The sequence below is a fragment of the Dermacentor albipictus genome, chromosome 1 (genome assembly GCF_038994185.2).
Source record: "Dermacentor albipictus isolate Rhodes 1998 colony chromosome 1, USDA_Dalb.pri_finalv2, whole genome shotgun sequence".
Classification (NCBI taxonomy): domain Eukaryota; kingdom Metazoa; phylum Arthropoda; class Arachnida; order Ixodida; family Ixodidae; genus Dermacentor; species Dermacentor albipictus.
Window position 1 is genome coordinate 21,329,378 of NC_091821.1, and position 24,807 is coordinate 21,354,184.

General features: G+C 45.4%; 1 protein-coding gene and 1 long non-coding RNA gene across 2 annotated transcripts in view; both read left to right on the forward strand.

The window, feature by feature from the left end:
• The window catches only part of LOC139054579 (PR domain zinc finger protein 12-like), a 118,209-nt gene that overhangs the window by 77,572 nt on the left and 15,830 nt on the right, over positions 1 to 24,807 (forward strand). Inside the window, exon 5 of the mRNA XM_070531767.1 lies at positions 22,219 to 22,333. Within this exon, the coding sequence (XP_070387868.1) occupies positions 22,219 to 22,333 (115 nt within the window). The remainder of the gene's footprint in view (positions 1 to 22,218; positions 22,334 to 24,807) is intronic.
• On the forward strand, positions 15,890 to 19,938 carry LOC139060347 (uncharacterized). The gene is made up of 3 exons (XR_011514752.1): positions 15,890 to 15,935; positions 16,005 to 16,097; positions 18,229 to 19,938. It is a non-coding gene; the product is annotated as an uncharacterized lncRNA (long non-coding RNA).

Consider the following 24,807-nt stretch of genomic DNA (forward strand, 5'->3'; position numbering starts at 1 on the left):
GAAAGTACACTGAGCAGCCGCACAACAGCGGTTTATAAACACTCGGTCCTCCCTCGATCCCAAGGTGAGGGAAACGTTCGACCAGTCATCGTAAACGAGTCGTCTCTCTGCGGGAGGGACACACACACTCACACACACACTCACGCACACACTTCCGCACAGGTTCATGGCCCCCACCGACGTCAGATGGTCTTCGCAGCGCTCGGGGCTTACGTCAGGAAAGGCGCATTTTATTCCCCGAGCTGACCCCCGCAGCGCGGCCGCCGGTTGTCCATTGTCTTGCGTCTTGAACGGCGAGTGGGAAGGGGGCTCCAACTACGTTCCCTCGAGCACTCCATCCGCTCGCGGCAGACCACGTTGGCGGTGGCGTGTTGAGTCATGTTGTAGCGCAGCTCTTCCGAGCTGCGCTACAAGCCTAAAACAGTCATGACATACCAACTCGCCCAAACTGCCACGCTTTTGACCTTCATTTCTAGTTCAACGGGCCCCTCTCTTGCTACAACTCGTGACCCGTATGCTACTGTATCGCTCATCGCGGCAACCGTATGCAAAGCCCGTACCTTGGCATTTTGTGCTCGCCGCAAGATCATCCCACTGGAAGTAGGTTCCCTCTTTGGTGGATTCATTCCCTCATCCGGACATTCCAGAAGAATCTGCAAGATTCTCAAATCCGAGTTGCGCAGGCAGGCTCGGCTCTACCGCCAGGTGCTCTCTACTCAGCTAAAAGTTTCTACGGAACCTTCTTCGCTGGGTCTAACACTGCGGAAATTCCTACGCTTCGCTGACCAGAAAACCGAGTGCTTGTGGCAGTGCCAGTTGCGTGATCTTCGTGGGCGTTGTTCCGGGAGAAGACCGACTCCTGGAAACACTGTTCACTCGCCGGAAAATTTGGACCTACCAGAACACATCCACAACGTTTTGGCGTTGGGACCTAAGTTCGCGGTGGAGTCTAGTAAACCACCGGAAGAGATGCTCTCAATGGTGAGGCAGATTTCCAAGTTCGCGGCGGAAGAGGATGTTTCGCGCGTTATTTCCAAAGGAGTAGGGGCCATATCCCGCTCTAGACAGGCACTTCCGAAGATGTCGTTGAGACGTGTAGCTAACTATCTGCGTGACAATTCGATTTGCGTGTTACCGGCAGATAAAGAAGGCGGGTTCTGTGTATTCTCGGATGGGAATTTTCACGCAAAAGCTGGTCTGGCAATTTCCGCCGTTTTTAAGCGTCAGGATAGTGTCCTTAAGTAAGGTAAAAGCTAAGGCTAAGAAACTTTGCAGGGAATGCAACTTGGACAAAGTGTTAAGAAGTATTGCCAGCAGCAAACGAGATCACCTAGAGGTGTTCTTTAGCGCGAAAACGCACAAACCTGACGTCCCGTTGAGGGTTATTGTTTCAGAAAAAGACACGTGGCAGAAGTCTGTCGCACTGTTTCTGCAGGCCAAGCTAGCCATTTTACCCATGAATGACCCGTTGTTAATACGCAACTCCGATGAAGTAATTGAATTTTTAAAGGACAACTCTGATCGAGGCTTTCAACTCTTCTCCGTCGATGTGAAAGACCTCTACTATTCTATTCCTCACAATGACCTGCTGTCAGCTATTTCGCAGACAATTGATGAATTTGGCGTCACCTGTTTTCAAAATAATGCTGGCATGTCTAGTGATCACTTTTTAGAACTTTTGAGCTTTTATTTGTCATCTACGTTCATTACATGGAATGACACCATCTATTCGCAGAAAAACGGAGTGTGCATTGGTTCGTGCATTGCCCCGCTCCTCAGCGATTTATTTTTAGCTCGCCTAGACGTCGCCATGTCAGTCAACCTTTGTCAGACTAACATTTTTAAAATATTTCGTTACGTGGACGATTTTTTGTTCTGTGTTCAGTGTTCGCCGGCTGACCTTGAGACTGAGGTTGCCTCGGTAGTGCCAATAGTCCAAGAATGCCTTGCGCCCCTTGACGTTACCTACGAGCTCCCTCAGGATCATGAGATCCGGTTTTTGGATTTGCGCTTAGCTTGTTCGGATATTCATACGTGTTGGTCCTATGAACCTCGTGCTAACAAACCACTTCTTCCGTTTCATTCTGCCCATTCCAAGTTGATCAAGAGAGGAATTGCTAACCTTTGCCTTAATAATGCTTTGAAAAAGTCGTGCCACCATACTGTTTCGTCTAGCTTTGCCTCTCAGTGCGATCGGCTTTCGCAGGCTGGTTATCCCGTGTCCCTACAAGTGTCAATAGCAGAACGAATTCTAAGAGAGCATAGAAAAGACAACCAGCACGCAGATAATCCTGTAACTACTAGGGGTAGGACTAGCGTCATCCCTTATATTCACACCATCTCACATAATCTTAAGAAAATCGCCCAGCGAGCGAATGTTCGTGTAGTGTTTTCTGCCCCTAACAAGCTTATGAGGATTTGTAAACTCACTAATCCCAATAAGGTAGCTCCTCTTTCCTGTGACAAGAACCACAAAAATAAGTTTGTTAATTGCACACATTGTGTCGTTTATTGTTTTCCACTCAAGTGCGGAAAACGTTACGTTGGTCAAACTGGCCGATGCCTGAATGACCGGCTGCGCGAACATAGTTACAATGCCAAGAATTGTATTACAGCTGGGGGGTTTCTTGCGCAGCACTGCAAAACGTGTGGTTGCGAACCTGTCTTAGAAGAATGCGTCATTCTTGGTCGCAGTCGTAATCAGCTCACAAGAGAAATCATCGAAGCAAAGGCTATCATTGGTCTGGGCCATGCATGTGTAAGCTCACCTTCATTATCATTATCAAACAATGAATTGGCGTATCTCCGACTGCAGCCCCAGGCTGTCTGAATATGTTACCACTTGGTTACTATCGGTTTTGTTGCTTCATTTCTTTGTTATCTCCTGATGTCACATGGTTTGCCGAGTGTATAAGTAGTCTTGTGTCACGAAACAAACTGTCAGTTGGAAGTTAGCGCTCACTCTGTTTTCCGTTCCCTTTGATTACCCCTACCTCCTTCCTTTTTTGCTCTTCCGAGCTGCGCTACAAGCCTAAAAAAGAGTCATAAAGCCTGGTACGTCGAACTCATCTCGGCTCCCGCGACGGAGAGGCGAGGACGCGGCGTTGTCCTCCGCACACAGTAGATTTAGTGACGCCGTTTGGCTTCAACGTGCATCGTGCTTCAACGTGCATCAACGTGCATGCAACTTTCCAAGAAAAGTTGACGCCGCTCTCGCAACTGGAAGGCAAAACTTGCACCTCAGCGGGCCGTTCTTAACATCGTCCATCGGTCTTCGATCTGGCTACAGGCAGACTTCAGTTGATGAAATGGACTGCGAGAAGACGGCCTTCATCACGCCGGATGGCTTATATCAGTTCAAAATCATGCCCTTTGGCCTATGCAATGCTCCTCCGACATTTGAACGTATGATGGACTCTCTTCTGCGAGGCTACAAGGGGACCACCTGTCTTTGTTACCTTGACGAGGTTATTGTTTTTTCTCCCACGTTCGGCAGCCACATTCTCTGACTCACTGCCATTCTTGCGGTCTTCCGGAAAGCCAGCCTCCAACTGAACTCCACGAAATGTCAATTCGGGCGCCGTCAGATTACCGTGTTGGGACACCTCGTTGAACGATCCGGTGTTCAACCAGATCCGGAAAAAGTTCGCGCCGTACGCAGTTTCCCTGTGCCACGTTCTGCTTCTGACATACCTGCTTCGTCGACCTGTGTTCTTCCTTTCGCCCTTGCATCAAAAACTTCGCCGACGTTTTTCGGCCTTTGACAGATCTTCTAAAGAACATGCCATTCTCATGGGGCCCGGAGCAGGCTCACGCGTTCGCCGCTCTCATCGGGTTTCTGACCACCCCTTCCATACTTGCCCACTTTGATTCATCTGCACCGACCGGAGTCCACACTGACAAGCGGCCATGACATCGGGGCTGTTCTCGCCCAACAACAGAATGGTACCGAGTACGTGATAGCTTACGCCAGCCGCCTGCTGTCACCTGCCGAGAGAAATTACTCCATCACCGAGCGGGAGTGCTTGGCTTTTGCTTGGGCTTTCACCAAGTTCCAGCCATATTTGTAGGGCCGCACGTTTTCGGTCGTCACAGACCACCACGCACTCTGCTGGCTGTCTTCCCTTCAGGACCCGACTGGACGGCATGGTCACTGGCCTTTGCGGCTCCAGGAGTTTTCATTTAGTGCCCATTACAAGACTGGACGCCTCCACAAGGACGCTGACTGCCTTTAGCGTCACCCCGTGGATCCTCCCGATCCTATTGCGCATGATCCGGTGACCTGCGTGATGGCTTTGACTGACTTAACCGCCATGCGCGCTTAACAACAACGTGACGCATCCTTGCAGTCCATCATCGCCAGATTGGTATCCGGCAGCACCGACGGCATGTGCCGCATGTTCGTGCTGTATGACGGCATCCTCTACCACCGCAATATCAACCCCGACGGCCCTGACCCAATGGGCATTCGAACTCCTCTGGACGTCTACTGGACTACCACTTCTGGATATCTTGGTCATCCATAGGACGTCCGCAGATCGCCTAAGGGCGTACGGCGGACATCCACAGGACTAGCAGGCGCATACTAATTGGCAGTCCGAGGGGTGTCCCGTGGATGTCTAGAACGGATATACGGATGTTCCTCGGACGCAAGAATTTGTTTAGGTTTTCATTGCTAAACGTCCGTCAGACATCCGTACGACGAACTGTGGACCATTAAGGGATGTCTGCAGGATGTTCATTTTTATTTAAATGGGCTGAATAGCACAGTTAGCGTAAACATTGGCTTTGTGTAGAATCTGTGCTGCAAAGATGACGCAGTATACTGACATGCACCACTGAAAATACAACTTGCACCCATGGAACAAAGATTCCAAAGCAAGCTAAGTTTACATAAAATGGACAATCACTTTCACAGAAATTTTTATTCATTTCCATTACAAAAACTCGATTTAATACATGGAGAGCCGGTATAGTGATGCAAGTGTTACAAGTACTCAAACACAGAACTGGTCATAAGACCATTGATATACTGCAAACCTGTAACATTCAGAGAAAGAATATGTGACAGTCCTGCATTATAATAAAAGCCAACAACTTATTAGCACAAACTAAGACAAAGTCTGCAGGTGACAGCTTTTACAGAAGTACATTAAAATTTCCAGCCCCCAAGTGCTATAAGAGTGTTTACTAAGCACACCTATCGGTAGTATATGTTTAGAAACATCAAGGTGGCAGGGCCAGGTGTAGCACTCAGGGTACTTCAAAAGCATGGTACACTTCTTTCACTATAGTACGATTATTCTTCACCTTAACATCAGGGAGCATGAGAAAAAAGCTCAGAATGCCACATGGTATACGAGACATGAACAGAGCGCAGGTATTCACTGTTTCATTAGCGTGAATGAGTCTTGAGGTGAGGCTCCTATCCCCGAAAAAAAAGCTGGCGATCAGTACGCTATCGCGTTTCACTACATTCAGTAATGAGTATACAAGGAACATAAAGGTACTAGCAATCCTCACACCTAAAATATCACACATCTGAGACATAAATTATCTGGACTGTGCCTTTTTTTTCATATTCTAGCAATACCTTGGAAACGGCAAATGATCCCTCCTTGGTTTATATATGCATATGAACAAAACTATGCAAACAGTAGCTGAAATGTGACAAACTTGCAATGCACTACAAATAAAATACTGTTTCTTCTCGAAAAAGTAAGTCACAGTAAAACAAAATGCAAATAAGAACTGAAACAGTGATTCTCGCTATGTACTAGATAAAAACTCTGGGCTGAGAGCAAGAAAACAAATACAACGCTACGCATAAAAGTAAAACGACTAGAAGAGAGCAGACTTTTTGCTGCCAGCAAAGACCAGCATAAATGATAAATACTTCACAGTAAAATAACTATCAAGGAAATTATTGTTTGTAACAAATAAACATAAAACTGGAAGTGACACAGAATGGTTTACCATTTACCATGTGTAGCATTGACTTGCTACATGCTAGTAGCCCTGCCACCTCTTCCTGAGGAAAAGAAGTAAATAGCAATGAATGGAACGGTTGATACATACTGAAACTGGAGTCCTCATGCAGTACTGCTCAATATAGTGCAGCCTTTCCGACTCACGGCCACATCGTAACACAAAAGAGGTATAATAAAATGTAAACAAACTGTTTCGTAGCCTCACCTTGCAACACACTAGAACTTAGCCATCACTTGAATTGTGAAAGATAGTAGTAAGCTTACACTTTAGCATGGTTCCTACAATACCACGTAACATGACAATGGACAACAGGAAGTACACACAAGTGGTACTGTGCATTTATGCATGTTGTGCTGTATGCAAAAGTGTGAACATTTACCAGCTAGTTCAGCTTTCTTTAGTGGTAACACAAACTGCAACGGAAGTAGCCGCATAAGACTGACAAAAATACTGCAATGGAATTGATTACAAAATAATAGAAATATAGTGAGAGAACTACAACAAAGGAGACATGTCAGCAGCAAATCTATTAAGACCGATACACACAAAAAAGGCCGTTCAGAAGCATGCAGCCATGACTTGCGAGAAAGAAAGGCTGCAGTGGACTGGCTGCCCTTCACTCAATGAAGTACTCAGTGAAGACAAAATGCCCACTGATGCCTTGATGCCTTCTATTTCACACCCTTTTGTCACTCAGAATCTGAAAAGTGACATAAATATCAGCAATCAGTCATTCAAAGGAGAAGAAAACTGTGAAAACAATGAATTTAAGCACAAAATTGTGCACAAATAATGTTACAATATCAAATGATCAACTGCAGTCTATGAAGGCACTACTCCAGCCAATACACCAGAAAAGGAATTTTAAAGTCACAAGTATTCTAGCCCGCAGCAGTGGTTCAGTGGTATTGGCGCTCGGCTGCTGACCCAGAAAATGCGGGTTCGATTAATTCTTGCTGTGCCAGTCGCATTTCAATGGAGGCAAAAGGCTCATGTATTGTAATGTCAGTGCATGTTAAAGAACCCCAAGTGGCTGTAATTCATTCGGACCTCTCCGTTACATTGTCCCTCGTGGCGTGAGTCACTATGAGTTTGATTTTATTTAACCACATATGGTACATAAGAAATGTGCATTTGTGGTTGGGTATGACAAGAAAAAGCTATTTTTATTAATAATATCATTTAAGAAACTAACAATGACACCAAAGACAACATGGGTGAAATTACTTGTACTGACTAACTGAAATAAAAAAATATAAATTAATGGAATCGAAAGTGGATGAAAAAACAGCTAAAATGACATCCAAAACATCCAAAATGAAATTTAAACTGCGCGCCACGGTGACATTTAGAAGGTCGAGCGTTGTGGGCACGCCTCACTGCGCCGTAGCCTTCGCAGTGCAAGGGATTGAAGAAGAAACGGGTGCACAGCGGAGGTCGTGTTTGATTTCCAATAACTCCGCTTCTGCTGAACCCATTGAAGTACTTTTTGCGGCAAAGTATTTCTGGAATAGCAATTTTCACTTCAAATACATTTCTCCCCTTCGATAAAAAGTGGTTCAGGGCAACGCTACTACAGGGCCCCTTCAAGTTTTAAAAAGCTCCAAGGCAACTAATAGGTGTCTCCCCAAAAAATAATTGCGATAAACAAATTGCAAGGACTTCATTGCATAAGGAAAACAATCATACTTACCAAAGTACAGCTTGGTATTGTTAGCATGCGTAAAGGCAACTGCTAAAAGTGTTATACAATTTGTTGGCATATGCTGAAGTTCTGTATAGCCCAAGGCTCGTGGGGGAACAATGGAACAAAGTTTCTATTATACAGCAACACAAATAATGCCTCAATTCCGAAAAGATATTTTTCCAAACAGCACAAGTTAGATTGAATGCAGCTCTGGAACGACCACAAACTGCTTCTTCCATGGGAGCCTGACCATTTTTCGAGCGTTATGCAGAGGCCACACTTTCAGTTCTGAAAGATCTGAAACAATGTATATGCCCAGTCTCGAAGACTGAAAAGGCACTGTGTAAAGGTCTTCCTTTCGACGAAACTCTTGACCAATGATACAGAGCTCCTTAGTTGACTTTAAGCCGGCAATATTTCGTATAATAATAATGTGCTCATCCAGCATTCAGCAGTTGTCTTGCCTGTCCAAGCTCAGGGTGAAACTTCAGCATTTCACACTTTGAAAGCACGGCACACAGCACGTGGAAGGAAGTGGACCATTTTCATGACGGCAACCGGGTGTTACAACACTGCCTTCCTCACGAAGCTCTCCGACACTGCTTGACCGTGCTTCAGATAGCCGCTTTCCAAGTTGCTGCAAGGGTTTTCTATGCTTGCGAAGCTGCTTTTTCAGGTGTCGCATGTTGTTTTCAAAAGGGAATGCACTGAAGCAATCCAGTGCCCCATGATACTTTACATCGTCAGGGAGGTGTAACAGGCAGTGAACATTGAAAGACACATCGTCTTTTCCATAGAAATTAGCAAATGTATTTACAAAATGCTTGAGAAGATCTTTTGCATAGTCAGCATAACGAGCACATAACTGCTTGCTGGCTAGAATTGAAAGTGCGGCATGAAGAACCAAAAAATTTTCATAGAGGTAATCTGGAAGAATGAGTTTGAGCAATACTGGCCCTGTGTAGAACAAAAGAAGCCGGAATTCAACCGCCTTCCAACGATCTAGCTCATCAAGTCCCCATGGCTTCCGGGAAAATTCACGTGGGATATGTCGACGCAAAGTACTGCTTAGTTCATTGAACTTGAGACGAGAAAGTGGACCGAGCCGAACATTCAAAGGTCCTGATACCCATATGGAAAGGAGTTTTCTCACAACACCGAGAAGGCCAACATGCATATAGTCAAGAGGAACATCACGTACTGTATCAAAGGGCAACTCAAGGAGAATAGAGGTTCCTCTGTGATGTTCGGGATCATGCTGTTCCCTGAAGCTTTCATCAGTGCGCAGAGGGCTATCTGAATCAAGAAACACAACCTTGCCTGCCACATAAGAGCCTTCAACAGTGCACTTTGGGCACCCGTTGTAGCCACTATGACCTTTCGACATCATTATGTAGGACCGTGCAGGGGCATCACACACTAGTGCCTTCAGTCTCAGTTCAATCTTTTGGTTATCGACAACAAGCCCATGTGTCAACAGATGCTGCATTTCGTCAACGAAAGGTCTGAGGAAGTCATTTGAAGACAGTGGCTTTGAAGGCCCTGCATAAGAACCAATTACAAATGGTGAGGTAACAGCGCCCCAGTTGCTGACCTTGCACTGAATTGGCCACAGTTGCATTTTGGAACTCTTTGCAAGCGGTAATCTATCCACATTCAATGTGAGTTTAAGAATGCGTGGGAGCTGTTTCACGGCTCTCAGAGAGTACCGCAATCCTGCAGCAAGACCATAATGACAATATTCACCTGGCTTCAGAGCAGTTACCGGGTATTTACCTTGCGTACACGGTGTTCTCAAGAGGGTACCCGCGTCACCGGGAAGGTCCAATTTAGAAAGGTCTTGGGACTTCAGAAGCTTCAGTAGGTCAGTAATGGCCTTCCTTTTAATGTTGTTTTCAATTGCCCATAGACGCAGGGAATCTAGAAAACGTATTTGTGGAGTTACCACATCAGAACCCGATGAAGCTATAGGACTGGACTGACGAAGTGGAATGCCATCCGCACCAAATCTCAATCGCCTGGAGTAATCGCGGTCACAGAACGTGGCGTCTTCTGAAAGTGTGTCATATTCTGACGACTCGGGTTCCTGAACAATTTGCACAAGGACTGCGAAACAACAGATCGACTGGTCGAAGAACACTCCTGCCCGGTGCATGCAGAATGGAGAAGTTGAAGGGATTTTTTCGTCTCCCGTGCCGCTTTCTCTTCAGCAAATCTCTTGCGAGCTTTCTGCATACTTTACGCGCACTACACCGTATTAACAGTGAGTAGCAGCTCCCAGCGACATATGCGACCGCAAGCAATCGCGTACAGCAGCACCTCCTTGCACATATGCGACTAAAAGAAAGGCGCTCACGCGAACTACTGTGCATATGTGGCCTGTAGACCATACCGACAACACATGGTATAGTATAAAGTCCAGGCACGCTTCATCTTACCTTTACTGCGGGGCCAACCCGGCCAGGAGCTCAGGAGAAAGAAACAACAGTCTTGACCACCTTGCACAGCCGTAGTGACAACTGAAAATGGCGCCTCTGCACTCACAATAAGCGCGCGAAACGCTCGCCTTCGCGCCTTTTTCGCAGGCCAAGTTTCATCCTAGAGGCCAGCGCTCGCATGGTGCTCGCTTCTCTCCCGGCGGAATGATTTCACCTCCCACAGGTGTACGTTTTCGCCGCTCCCCGTCAAGGTCGCGCCCGCGCTTGGCTCGCGCTGCGCGCGAAACGTCTCTTGTTTCCGACGGCGCCTCTTCGGATGACTGGAAATTATTGTGTTGTTAACAGTCACAACATCAATGTAAACACGAAAGGGTTAATGCCAACAGTGAAATTCTGCCGATGCACACTTCCAAAAATATTACCGGAAAGAACCCGCACGATAAAAAGAAATAGCCTCCGGCAAAAAAAAATGCAATGTATGCTAAGCTTCAGAAAAGATTGCGCTGGTAGCATAATGGGTATGCTTGCGGCGCGTTTTCTGCATCTTTAGAGATGATCGAAATATTTATGAAGTTTGCAAATGTGTGGCTGCTGTTAATTATTATTTGAAAAGCGTCGTGAATGGACGTCAACTATACAATGGCGCAGTTGATCTCTGGTCACATCGATGTCTGGCGAGCGTGATGGCTCACAAAGGATATGCGTGATAATGCGTGAGCACTGTAAGCACAGAAATCATTCTGTGGCTCTGCAAGTAATAATAATGAGGCGGTCACATGTGCATGCACGTACCTTTTACGATCACGCTGTGCTTTATAATTAGAACCAGTCCACTAACCTGCCTCCGTGGGTACCTGTACGCACTCCACCAGAAGAAGAAAATCCCATGGGCGGGTAGAATTAGATCGAATGTGGTTTATTTTATGCTGCATGTTTGAAGACTCGTTGATATTTCGCCGACAAACGTTGATGCTTCTATTGAACAAAGTTAGCTGTGGCTATAGCTTGAATGAACTCGAGGTCAGTTCTACGTTGGTATTTGCAAGCGCAGAAATGCTCAGCAAGGGAGCAGTTCGTCACTCAAATCCGAACAAAGTCATGCTCAGGAGATTGGCGAAATGTCCAGCACGAATGACCTAAGGATGTCCGCAGGAGGATAAGAAGTGGATGTTAAAATTAGTCCGATAATGATATCCACTGGATGTCCCCAGGACGACTGCTGTAGGACTTGGACGTCGGGATATTATCCGGACGTCCGAGGGAGTTTCAATGCCCATTGGGGAGTTGCTCCTTGTCCTTCCTCGTCATCTGTGATCCGTCGTTCTCGAACAACTTCACGAAGCACCGACGGCGGGACACCTTGGAGTTTTGCGTACATACACTCTTAGCACGGTACCTTTTATGGTAACCTGTAATCACGAGTAACTTATAAAATAAAGGTTACACGCGAAATATGTTGATGTTTTAATTAAATGTTGTTACGTATATATGTATCTATAGGTTACAAGAGTCAAAATTGACGGATTTAAAGGTTAATTCAGCGCAAAGCGCCTTGTAACCTTTAGGTTTTAACCTCTAAAGAACACTGCAGCGCATCAGTGAGGAGACCTACATCATGGATTGGACGTTTGCTGATAAATGTATCCTAATGTGTTCGTGCTCTGCATTTATGATCTGGTTATTACAAACGTAGGACTTCGGCAGTTCGGGCTGTATTCGGTCTTAATTTCTGTCAGCCAAGCAGTTACATTTTTCACGATTTAAAACCAAAAAATAAATCAAGCATGATCGCACTTGCAAGTTCATCTGCGCGCTGTTCTTTGACGACCCTCCATACTTGGCACACAGCCTTATTTGAAATATCAGCAACGAAGACTGTGTCATCTTATGATGTGGCGTGCACTGCCTGCCGAAACCCAGTGGTCGAACGTGACGGAAGCCCCCTGCTCTCGCACGCATTCTAGCCACCATGAGACAGGCATGGAACATCGGTATTTCAACACGAGAAACAATAGCGGGCGAGTTTCTTTAGAAAAAATGAATATGTTTTAACAAAATTCATGTACGAGGCGAGGAAGAACAGCAGAAGAAAAGCACACGAACGCGTTGGGTCTTTCAGTAAAAGGTTGTTGAAAACATTGGATGGTTCTATCACATATCAATATAATTCAACTTGTCTACTAAAATGTCCCTGCTCAGAACCTTTCAGTTGTCTGCATACATTTTCTGCCTTTAACCGGGTTCGTTTCATTCCCTGCACTGCCTTGATGCTGTCAACCAAAAATTTCCCATGCTTAATTCAACCATAAGCGCTCAAGATGAGGTTAATAGTTAGTGTGCAAGAAGCGCGTGCCTAAGAAAACCATGCCGACACGCGGTACCAGCTAGGCAGCGTGCGTACTGAAGTATAAACGCGCGGCGAGGGAGCTGGGGATGCGGTACGCGCTCCGCGACCGGCGTAACTGCTTTGAAATAAACAACCTACATGTCGGCGAACCATTCTGCATTGCACTTAGGATGTTTTAAAAACTTGTAGCAACTGATTCCACTGCCAACTTTCTTTGGGCATTATAAGCTGTGCCGAAGATTGGCATTACAACGACCGCAAATTTAAGTTACAGCAGACACGAAACGCGCCAAACGTTCAGTGAAATGAACAGGATGCCGCTACACTCACATACAAGCGAGCGCCGTCCGCTCCGTTGTCTTTTTTAGGAGACATAGACAGATGAAAAGAGCGTTAAATGTGTGAAGCCGCCAACTGAGAAATGAAATCTTTACCACTGTCCAAACACAAAATGCTTCCACCATCACACCAATAACATCACTGGCACCTCTGACATTTATTTCTGTAATTCATTGCTTGTTTTCATTTTTTTTTCATTTTTGCTTGTGCCTCTAAGTGCCTTTTTCTAACATGGCGGCAGCGAGCAGGCATCAGCCACACCGGAGCGCGGCCATCCACGGTGCTATCATCTCTCCTCCTCGGCCCAATCGAGATAGCTCGAGTTGCACGCTGGGAAGATTTTAAGCGGGAGCGGGAGGCCGGGTCGGAGCCGGCGGGAGTGGTTAGCGCGCTGTCGTCCTGTCGTTGTTGTCGTTCTGAGACGGCCATTATATTTGACTTGTTTGGATACCATCCGATCACCATTGTGTGCTGCCACCACTTGTAGCCTGCAGTAGTTATTACCGCTTCTACTGGGAACTTGCGCCATCCGCTGCACCCTTATGCCTTTGTGCAGCAGAGACCTTTTCGGTGTGTTGCGCGGTCGCTGCAACGAGCCGGGTTGTGAGTGCAAGCGATACACCATTCTGCGCCTGTCGGAAAGTGACAACCTGGTGAGGTGTGACTATTGTGACCACGTCCCAAATGCACACGGAAAAATATGTGATCTCGGTAAGCAGAACTTTTGCTTTAAATTATTTTTGGGTGGATAGTACGTGAATTCTTTATGGTTCGCAATTCAACATTTGACATGATGCATGCTCTCGCTTCGCGTAAGTGTTTCTGAAAAAGGTTATTGTTGATATGTTTGCTTCTTTATGCTCTTCGATTTACATTGAGCTAAATTCGATGTTGTCATGTTGTCATTTTGTGCAAATATTGGATTAGACCTTTCTAAAATATTGAGCTTGTCGGCGGGATGAGTTGTGTCAGGGCAACTAAATGACCTCAACAATACGTTTCTTGTACTGATGCCGTGCTTTGGGCTGATGTACTTGACAGAAATCGTTCAGTATTGCACAACTCGCCTCGTGCACCCTCCGTTAGCCATGCTGTGGGGGTGCGTGACTGCCCGCGCCCTGGCCTGGAGGTAATCTGTGGTGTGTGCAGAGGTCGGGCAAGTCGAGGCGGTTCGTGGTTGCATTTCTGCTTTCTTTCGGTGCGAGTAGTGCTGGAGGTCGCGTAATCTCAAAAGTTCGGAGACGCGTTTAAGGGAGCAACAAAACAAACGTTCGCTCCCCTCTGCGTTCTTCAAGTCAACTTGATAGCGATTGTTCGCGGTCGTCAAATGAGATATGTTCATTAATGCCTGTGCTCGCGTGACACCATGGTTATTAGTAAGCTAATGATTACTGTTACGGCAGGTAAAACTACGTACCTTAGTTTGAGTAGTGGTCTAATGCTTTGCTATCGCTATTAGTGCTTCGCTTTTTGGGTAAAAATGCGTGTTTTTTTTATTTTCTTTTAGTCAAACGGGCCAGTAATTTAACATAAGAATCGGTGGTTAGCATTGACTAACTGCGAAGAATACACAATTCTCTTTTTACCGCAACGTCACCCCTTCTCTTACAACTTGCATTCCAATTTCGCACAATGATGTATAATTATATACAGCGTTGTTTCAGAGAATACATGTTGTATAGCTTTCGCACGAATTTTGCTTATGTACGCGTCTTTTTTTTTTTTTTTTGCCTACAGCTCTGCAATGCGCTCTGCATTACTTTGTGAACACTAATGATGTCGCTTCGTTGCGTCTATAATTTCAGAAACGAAAAATGCAGCCGAGGCAAAGGTGCAATGCAATGTGCCAGGCACCGTTGTTCGAGGCCTCAGTGTCACATGAAACTGTGGAAGCTTGCACATCTAGTCTCCTCAGTGCAATATGGTTAGTATAATGTGGAATGTTGGCCAAAGCTTTTTTGATTGCCTAGTGTATCAAATATTTTAAAGCGAAGCTTTTTTTGCCACTTCCTTCGGCTTTTCCACTGCTGCTGCTGTCGCTGACCTGCACGCGGCGTTGGGGAGTGGTTGAGTACGTAATGTACATAATGTACGCAGTGTACGAGAAATTACATTGTACTTGTACATAGTAGGGACGCGGGAGTGACGTCTGTGAGCCCTTTCCAGCAAGAACTGCGCGGGCGTCGCCACAATGCCCTCTGGAGTTCTTTAGCCGTCACAGTGTCCTCTGAAACTCCTCGGCCATCGACACAATTACCTCTGGAGCGCTGTAATTACGCGTTAGCCTGCGGTATAAGCATTGTAGAAGCTGCAGCGCTTTTGTACTCACGTGCAAATTTCCAGAGGGGAGATAGTCAATGGAAAGATAATACAGAGAATTTGTAAAGCCAACGCCCTGACCAAACGGATGAATAATAGTTGATATTTGCTCGTGGCGCCTTGCATACATAGTATGATGTGGAAGAATGGAAAGACACCACCAGAAAGCATGCTTCATTTGGGGTCGCCTAAATAAAAGAAGAGTCGCTACTAGACATGGCAACAGTTGCGGAGAAACTGTAAAAATGTTAGTTTAGGAATGAAACGGCACGTTTCTGCTATTTCTGAAAAATAAACACCCTGCAAGTTTGTACATGATGACAACTGATGCAGGCGTGCAGACGCAAAGCTGCACTCAGTACCGCAGCGTCAAGACGACAACACGCAGCGACAAGACGACAACACGCAAGCGGCTGTCGAGCAAATAAACATTTCAGCCACGATGCCATGCGCCCGTGTGAAGAATGGCAGTGCTAAATTGCTTGCAGCATACGAACAATGGCGCACAACAATGCCTCGAGCAAACACGCCTCGCTGTTTGGTGTACTACGTAGGCAAACACAAGTGGTGCACGTAAGGTAACATTTAACATCGCATCACGACTGTCGTAGGCCGTCAACATCACCGCCAAATATTGCCACTGAACGCAAACAGCACAGAAAGCTTTGCTTGCATCGATTCCCACAGTGCGTGGGATCTATATATATTCTTTTTCTTTTTTTTGCTTTAGAGAGGACTGTCCCAGTTGGTGCCTCCATAGAAAATGAATCGGCCTGAATGCCTGTGCAAGAATCACAACCTGGCTGCTCTAAAGGTAAATGCATAGCGCATACAGGAAAGAATTGGTTTTATTCGGTGCTTCGTTTTCACTTGTTTGTTCCAGACTCCGCACCGTAGTCCCATGTGCAAGAGCCCCCACTTGACAGCCCAGTGGTTGCCATGGACAAAGAGATCCGCGATACTGAATGCGGCCAAGGTATGTGATGTGAAATATAATTTACTAGTTCATAAGGAAACATCTCAAATGTAACGATACTAAATATTACACTCATTTGTAAACTTTTCACATATCGTCCAGAAAGCTCTCTGCATTCACCTTGTGATTACTTTTACTCACATCTGTGTTTCTGTTCAGTACTTATATTGTAGCATTATCATTTGTATTGGTCAGTGGTGCGAGTCGAGCGGAGCATCATTACACGATTTAATGTTGTCGCCTTAGATTTTCTTCCCCTGAAATAATACTAAGGATGGAGGCATTGCTCATACTTTATATGCGCTTAAATTGAGGTATGGTAGTATTTTGGTGCTATTTTTTATTCACTACTTCCGTTTAGCTAGACTGCACGATAATTAACACATGAAGGCACAGAATGTAGAGAAGGAGCGAATTAATGAAATTAGATGAAATTGTTAACTTATATTTAACAATTTAATTTAAATGTGATTTATTGCATTTCAAAGTTAATAAAGGTGAGGTAAGCAAAAACCGTAAGAGACATCCTGCCGGACGGAACGTGCACACAGCCAGCTCATGAAGTGTGCGATGCTGCACCAATTTACCTGGTGAAATCTCGTTAATGCGTATCTTGTGGGAACAGGGCATAATTACGCGCTAAACAGTAGTATCCTTTAGTGAGATTTCAGTTGTATATAGTTGAGCAAACAAACGAAAATTGGTATTATACTGATTACTTTCGGTAAAATAACATTTCATTGCTTTTTCCTGCATGCTTTAATGAGAGCTAAAGGTGAGCCAGTTCTAATTTTCCTTGATGTAGAATGGTTGGGCTCTTTCGGGTTGAGTTGTGCTCTGCATCTGCAGTACTGCACGTTTTTGATAAATTTTACTTCGTCAGTTCACATTATGCTGTGCATATTTAATGTTTGATAGGCGAATGTTTATAGGCTCTAAGTGTCCTTGTAGGCTCCACTGCCCAGTGGTGATATCCAGATTGCAGCTCCCCACGTCTACACATGCAACGAGCAAACGTGTGTTTATGCTGGCAGCAGGCAAGAAATAATTTGGGTCTCGAACGGCAGCCTGGAGCTAGCTGTAATTTATTGTATTTTAACCTACTACATCAAGAACCTCGATTATCCATATGCATTTGCACCATTCCTGGCGCTGATGCAGAAACTTGTGCTTCCCAGCAATGTTGTGCCTAGAGGGCTCATAAATAACAGATTGAAGTGTTTCTTTGCTCTTCTGAAGAAAAAGAATGTGATTTGATTCAAAGTCTAGTTAACAATTTTCACCTTGCATTAATGTTCACTTGTTGCCAGGAGGTGGTGAACAGATGCATCATTTTGTGCATTACAGTTGCATGCCTTTCTATAACTGTTTTATTGAAAATTACTGAGGTAATACATCCATTCATGCAAGTGGCATTTAGTATTGTGCACAAGTATTTTATTTAGCTGCTCAAAATTCTTAAATTCGTGCAATGTGAATTATGGCGGCCTTTCTTTGTCACTGAGTTATTCTAACTGCTAGCCTCTAGATGATAGCGTAATTGTGCAGTACTCTGCATAGCAGTGCCCAAATGACCTTTTTCAATATTTATTTTAAATAGGTAGTGCATTCAAGAAGTTTGAATCCCATCCTTGACATTGTTAGCTAGACAGTAAAATGTGTCATGTAGTAATTTTAATAAAAAATGTTCACGTTTGCATTGTCAAAAGGATCTAAACTAAGAGTTCACTATGCTGTAAGCATCACCACTTCCAGCCTTTTGCCATCTGGCCCACAAGCCAGCACTTCGCACACCTCCTGGTTAAGCTTTGTCTGATGTTTGTAAGAGCAAGAAGTTGTCTTTTGATGCCAGTGGTGGTCAATGCTAACACTAAGGAAACGTTGCTCAGGTATAGATGGGCTGTGTGGTCCAGTCTTCTTTTTTAGGTTCACCTATAGCCAATACTTTGTATATTCTTTGCATCGGCTACATTGCACTGGCAACGTCTTTATTGACCTGCTCTATTGCTGCACATTGATGTGTAAAGCTTTTTTTATGTAGTGTCCAATGTGGATCTGAACACAAGTGTCCAGTTTTTGTTCCTTCAATCTCATATACTAATATTTGCCTTGTTTTCTTGCTTCCTGACAGCAGTACAAGTTTTTACATGGACAGTTAACACGAAGTTATTGACGACATGCATGGCTGAAACACGGTGATATGATTTTAAAAATTCCTGTGTTATGATGCAAGTGATAGTATTCTGTTGAATTTTCAGATCTAGTCATGTGCCAGCAAGGCCTGCTGTACTTCTGGTGTATTCTATGTTGTATTTTCAAATAAAGATGTTGCATTCTGAAGTTAACTTTATACTGCCTGTGGAACTGTCAATTTATACTCAGATTATTTATACAAGCTAACGGCGCCTCCTCCTCAGGCGTTCAAATTGTGTTTTGAACTGTATTTTTGAGAACATTACCGTTACATATTTGCTCAAAAGGTGCCGCACGGGGAGTTTCATTTCGTCAGAAATCCCAAGGGATACAGTATAGTAGTATCATGGTAGCCCTTCGTTGGCTGAAATACAACGATTTAAGTGATTTAAATGAAAGTAAACTTTTGACACCACATTCAGTTGGGCGTTCCTTTTTTTTTTTTTTCAGAGAATTTCATGTGGGCCCCGCTCTTTACATGGTCCGACGAGCCCGGTGCGGCCTAGCAAAGGGGAGGCGCCACCTTGGGTTTTGTTCCAGAAAGGCCAAATCTCCGCATGGTGCACCGAGTCGGCTGCCGCCAAACAACAGAGGTGCGTCATTTCCTTCTTTTGCGGTTCTCTCTGCTTGCGCCTCTTCTTTCTTGCACGCTTCTTTTCGCGGTCGGATTAAGCAGCCGACAACCATGCCCGGAGAAACGTGAGCCCTCGCGGAGGACGCCACTCGGCCAGTCCTTTTTGGACATTGTCTTTACACGTGGTTGCGCTTCGAAATAGTTCACCTATCCACCTCGTGTAGTTTCCACAGGAAAGGGTGTCCCTGTGTCTCTCTCAGCCTAAGCAAAAAGAAAAGAAAAACTGCGTTTTGCTGGCAACTTACGCAAGCCGTAACATCTCTTCGACTGCAATGATATCTAGTCAAAAAATTCTCTAGCTATCACAAAGCACAACAAGGAGGAGTGCGGGAGTACAGATCTCCACTTACGAATGGCATAGCAAGTGACAGACGCATACTGTTTTTGGGTACAATTGTGTAGCTATTAGCAATAAATGAAGCAAATTTTTGCTTTGCTTATGAACAACGGCAAGTGTTCAGGGCCTTTACCCGTGCTGTGTTTTTCTCCTGCGCATGCATTTGCGTTTACTGTGTGGATTGTACCAAGAGTATCATTCAGCATGCAAAAATTAAAAAGTAGAATCAGTGAGCTGAAATTAATTTTTTTTTCATTTTCGCGTGCTAGATGATACCTTAGGAACAATCCACCGAGTAAACACAAACGCATGTGCAGGAGGATAAAAACCGCAACAGCGTGAGCCAAAAGTCTGAACACTTGTCGTTGGCAAAGCGAAAATTTGCCTCATTTATTGATTAGCAGCTACAGAACTGTAGCCCAAAAAAATGAGTCTGTCACTTACAATATACTATTCAAAAGTAAAGAAATTTCTCTGGCTCCCGCGGTCACCTTTGTTGTACTTTTTGGGGTAGTAGGCTGCATTTTGTCTTAATATTTTTTAGGCCAAACAAGAGATGTTGCGGTATGCGTAAGGTCTAAGTTGCCTGCAAAACGCAATGTTTCTTTTTTTTCTTTTTTCTTACTTAGGTTCAGAGAGACACAGCAACACCCTTTGTCCCGAAAACCGCACGAGGTGGACACGTGAACTATTTCGAAGCGCAAGCGCATGTAAAGGCAGCGTCCCGAAAGGACTGGCCGAGGGGCTTCCTCCGCGAAGGCTCACATTTCTCCGCGCCCGGTTGTAGTCTGCTTAATCCGGCCGCGGAAAGAAGCGCGCAAGAAAGAAGAGGCGCAAGCAGAAAGAAGCGCGAAAGAAGGAAGAGACGCACCTTTGTTGCTAGGCGACAACTGCCTTGGCGGAGCATGCGCAGAGCAACGGGCTTTTATGAAACATACCGCAGAAAGAAGAGCCGCGTCCCCGTTGCTAGGCGACACCGGCTCTATATACGGAGCATGCGCAGCACGGTGTCCATCTGGGACCTCCTGCAAGCCGCTTTGTGTGAACATTTTAATCGTTCAACCGGTATATTGTAAAAGTAACCTTTATATTTAGGCAAAGACACTCAATACTGTATGCCTATACTAGAGGTTAAAGTGTTGTAACCTCTAGTTGAGGTGCACGCTTTCTTACCTTTAATAGAAGTTAAATTTGTAAAGGTTGATTTGTAACTTATAAGTTAAAGGTGCACAAATCTGTGAGAATGTACCCCTTTAGTAAAGGTTACCGTGCTAAGAGTGTACCGCTCTGTGCGCCGTTATGTCGCAACCTGCGAATTGTGTCAGCGCCTGAAGAAACCTCCCCTGGCATCTGTCGGACGACTCCATCCAATTGAAGCTCCCTCTCAACCGTTCTTTCGCGTAAGCGTTGTCCTGCTTGGCCCTTTTCCGACGACGACTAGTGGGAATAAGTGGATCGCCGTCGGTAGTGATTACGCCACACGCTACGCGATAACAAAGGCGTTGTCGACTAGTTGCGCAACCGACTTCGCCGATTTTCTCCTTCATGACGTTATTCTCCACCATGGTGCGCCTCGACAGTTACTTACAGACCGTGGCCGCTCGTTCTTGTCTCGAGTTGTCGACGACCTCCTCCGCTCTTGTGTCCCTGAGCACAAACTGTCCACCGCCTACCACCCACAAACGAACGGTCTTACGGAACGACTCAACCGAACAATCACATAGATGCTGTCGATGCACGTCTCCAACGATCACCGCGACTGAGACGCCAAGCTGGCCTACGTGACGTTCGCGTATAACTCGTACCGACATGACACCGCAGGATATTGACCCTTTTACCTTTTTGTATGGTCGCGACCCCACATTGCCGTTTGACACCATCCTCCTTCTGTACCACATGTTGCAACTGAGTACGTTCGTGAAGTCATCAATCGCGCTCACATGGCATGTCAAGTCACCCTATCTCGTTTATTAGCCTCACAGCATATACAAAAAGAGCGTTATGAAACGGTGCCATCGCGATGTTAAGTTCGCGCCAGGTGCTTGGATGCTCCTTTCGTCACCATGTCGTCGGGTTGGTCTCTCCCCGAAGCTTCTCTCTCGCTACACAGGGTCGTATGAAGTCCTACGTCAAGTTAACGACGTAAATTACGATGTTTCGCCGCTACACTTTGATGCATCCTCAAGTCTGACGCCTGTTGACGTCGTGCACGTTTCGTGGCTGAAGCCATACTTCGCTCGCAATTCTTCGCCTACCATGCGCCGAGACGGCGCTGCACCGCCCGGGGGTCCTGCTGCGTATTGTTGGTGGCCAGCCTTCTTATCTACTCAGACTCATCCTGTATATATATTGTAAAAACAGTTTTTATATACTCCCTACATCCCCGTAACAATATTGTCACGGCTCACTTGAGACAAGAGCGGAGAGCGTTATTTTAATCTTGACAATTAGAACAAGCGTTCAGTCTTCGCTTCTTCTTCTCTAGCACGCTCGCTTGCACACACGAGGTCGTCGTCCTCGTCGTCAGCGTTGTTGGGCACAGATGGCGTCGCGCCAATATTTTATTATATATTTCTTTCCTTTTCTTAGACACCCAAAGTATCCCCTCGTATTATATTCGGAGTTGGTTTATTTACGTGCGTATATTGCATCTTTGCATCTTTCCGCCTGGCTGTTTAGCGTGTCTTGTCGGCGGAGCACTCGCAAACTCATCGCAACTTCCTTATCATAGGCTATCAAAATGCGTTGCTCGGCTAGTTGGTTCATACTAATTGAATACTGGTATGCAGTTTCAAGACGGGACAAGAGAAAGACACCGTGCCCCGTGTGTCGGTGTCTTCTCTTGTCCCGTCTTGAAACTGCACTTGCCAATATTCATTTACTCTAATCGTGCATGCTTTTATACCAGTCAGAAAAGTAACTTGATGGAAGCTCTGATTTGCCCAACCGCCTCGCAGGCCATTCACCCGGACGAAGAGCTCCTGGTGTGGTACGACGCAGAGCTGCCTCATTACATGGGCATTCCGGATGCCTTGCTGCCCTCGGACACGCCGGTAAAGGAGAAGCCTCAAGGTTGTACAGATGTTTATCCTATTTCTTCTCTACCAAAGTTGAAGAAAACAGTTGTGCGCTGACGACTACACAGATGTTAAGTTGACGAAAACAGGGTTGACGCAAACACAAAGCACAGCCAAACTATCGCTATTCCGTTCAATGAAAGCACTCGGCATAAGCTCCCCTCGTAAGCTCCGATCACCCATTTTCGTTGCCTCATACACATCGACTTCTTTGTAGTTTTTATCTGCACCCATAGAAGAACGCTTTTTCCGAGGAATCACTTTCACGTAAATCACTTTCAAATTACGACATACTGCCTAAGCCGCCAAGCAGAACACCCGTAGCTCTAGTGATGGGTCGTGCCAGACGTCACGTCACGCAAAAGGGATAGTATCAGTGGTCGGCAGAGGATTCAGCCAGAGCATGTTGCACTGTTGCCTCAACCAACCAACAAACAAAAAATAAGCCTATAGAACGCCTTTTTTTTAAGCTGCCCCTCGAGAAGTTTTTGTATGATCACCCAGAGCTATGAAACCGTGCGTTTTGTGCCACTGACAGGACCCGTTTTTTCTGTTTATGCGTTTTGGTAGTGGTTGCAAAGTTTTTATTTAAAACTTCAAATACTGTCCTTCGGACCTTGGTTAAGCTCGCATAAATCAGGAAATTAAGCCTGGATCCATGATATAGAAGAGGAGGAAATTAAAGTTGGAACCGCGAACCTTCGCCATGAGACCATCCCGGTCAGACCTGAAGAAAGGTGGCTTCATAACTATCTATAAGGTTTTAAGTATTTAAAGCGAACCTTTGCGAACCTCGCCGGGTTTCGTGACCATAGGCGCTGCGGCCTGGCTGTTCCCTTGCCGAATAGGCCAACCAATCACAGCGGAGCATGCGCGCTGCGCGCGCCGCTAGGTTCCTTGCAGCACCACCAGAAGACGCTCGTCTCCGCGCGTCAGTAAGTCCCCTCTATAAAACTAAAGGTAGCGCAATACTTTTATCTGGCCACCTCAGCTGCTGCCAGGAGCCTAAGATGAGGCAGGAGAAAAGGTCTGCGTTTCCAGTTTGGGTGAGCACCGTCACGTGGTAGTTTTCTCGCCCTTTCCTCTATTTCTTCTTTTCCGCGTCTCGGCGCAATCGCCACCATGACAGCTGGCTGTCGAGTCGTCTCGGCGGGGCATATTCGCAAACGATTTGACATGGGTGGGCTAAGTTTTCTGGCTACCCGCGTCATGAAGAACTGTTTTTGTGAGCATGAGGGATCGCTTTTAAAGGTACTGAAGTTGCAAGTGTACGAACAGAGCTTCTTTCCTTCTCCACGGGGTACGGAGCTTCGGCATGGTTAAGCTTATGCACAGGGGCTACCCCTTAAAAATGACTATTGAAATTTTGTTCGCATATTGTTGACGAACATTTCACTCAAAGTCATTTCAATAATGCTTCATTTATTGAAATCACACAGCAATAACTCAACAATAAAGTTGTTCGGTAGTTCTCAACAGTAAAGACAGATTAAATGCTGTTGAGTTGTTGAATAATATTGTGTATTATTAAGCCTTATCGAGCAACATCGAGATTCAGAATTCACGTGAAAAACGCACACACACACATGTATATATGTGCTGTTTTGCACATATATATTGTTTTATTTCATTTATTTACCTTAAGAATGCCACTATGGAGTATTACATAAGGGGTGGGTTTACATAAAGAAGAAATGAAACACTCAAATTTGCGACAACGGGTACTCAGTCACATTGGCAGAAAAAGATGATGGGCAGGTGAAAGCGACGATATGGTAAGGAAAGCCGTTGCAGTTTTTGACTGCACCAGGAGAAAAAGATGCTGAAAAATTAACAGTTCTCACACATCTACTTGAAACTTGCAGTTGTTGACAAGTGCGAGGAGATATGTATGCGGGTGGGGTGATGTAAAGAGCACTATTAAGTGATGAATAGTAAAGCTTATGCAAGAGACAAAGTGTTGCTATGCGTCAGCGAGGGATAAAGTTTGCAGCCCAGATTCCGCTTTGAGGGCGGTAACACTGACTTCGTGAGAATGAGTGAATGAATCTGGCGGCACGAGTTTGTACCCCTTCTAATTCATCTACAAGGCATACTTGATGCGGTGACCATATGGCACACGCATACTCTAGTTTCGAACGAACAAGTGACTTATAGGCTGGTAATTTAACGTGCTGGGGCGCGTCACGAAGCTGACGTTTCGGAAAACTGAGAGTCCAATTTGCCGATGATATGACATTTGTAGCATGCGCACGCCATGACGAATCATTGGACAGTGTAACGCCTACGTATTTGAACGATGTTACTGGTTTTATACGTTCGTTAACACTTGTATGCGGGGATGTAACGGGGCGCTTTTGGCGTGTATTGGTAAGTAGTTTGCATTTAGTCGGGTTAGGGGTCTTTAGCCACCGGTCGCACCATTCCTGGACACGGTCTAGATCTTGAAGTTTTACTGCGTTGCAATGG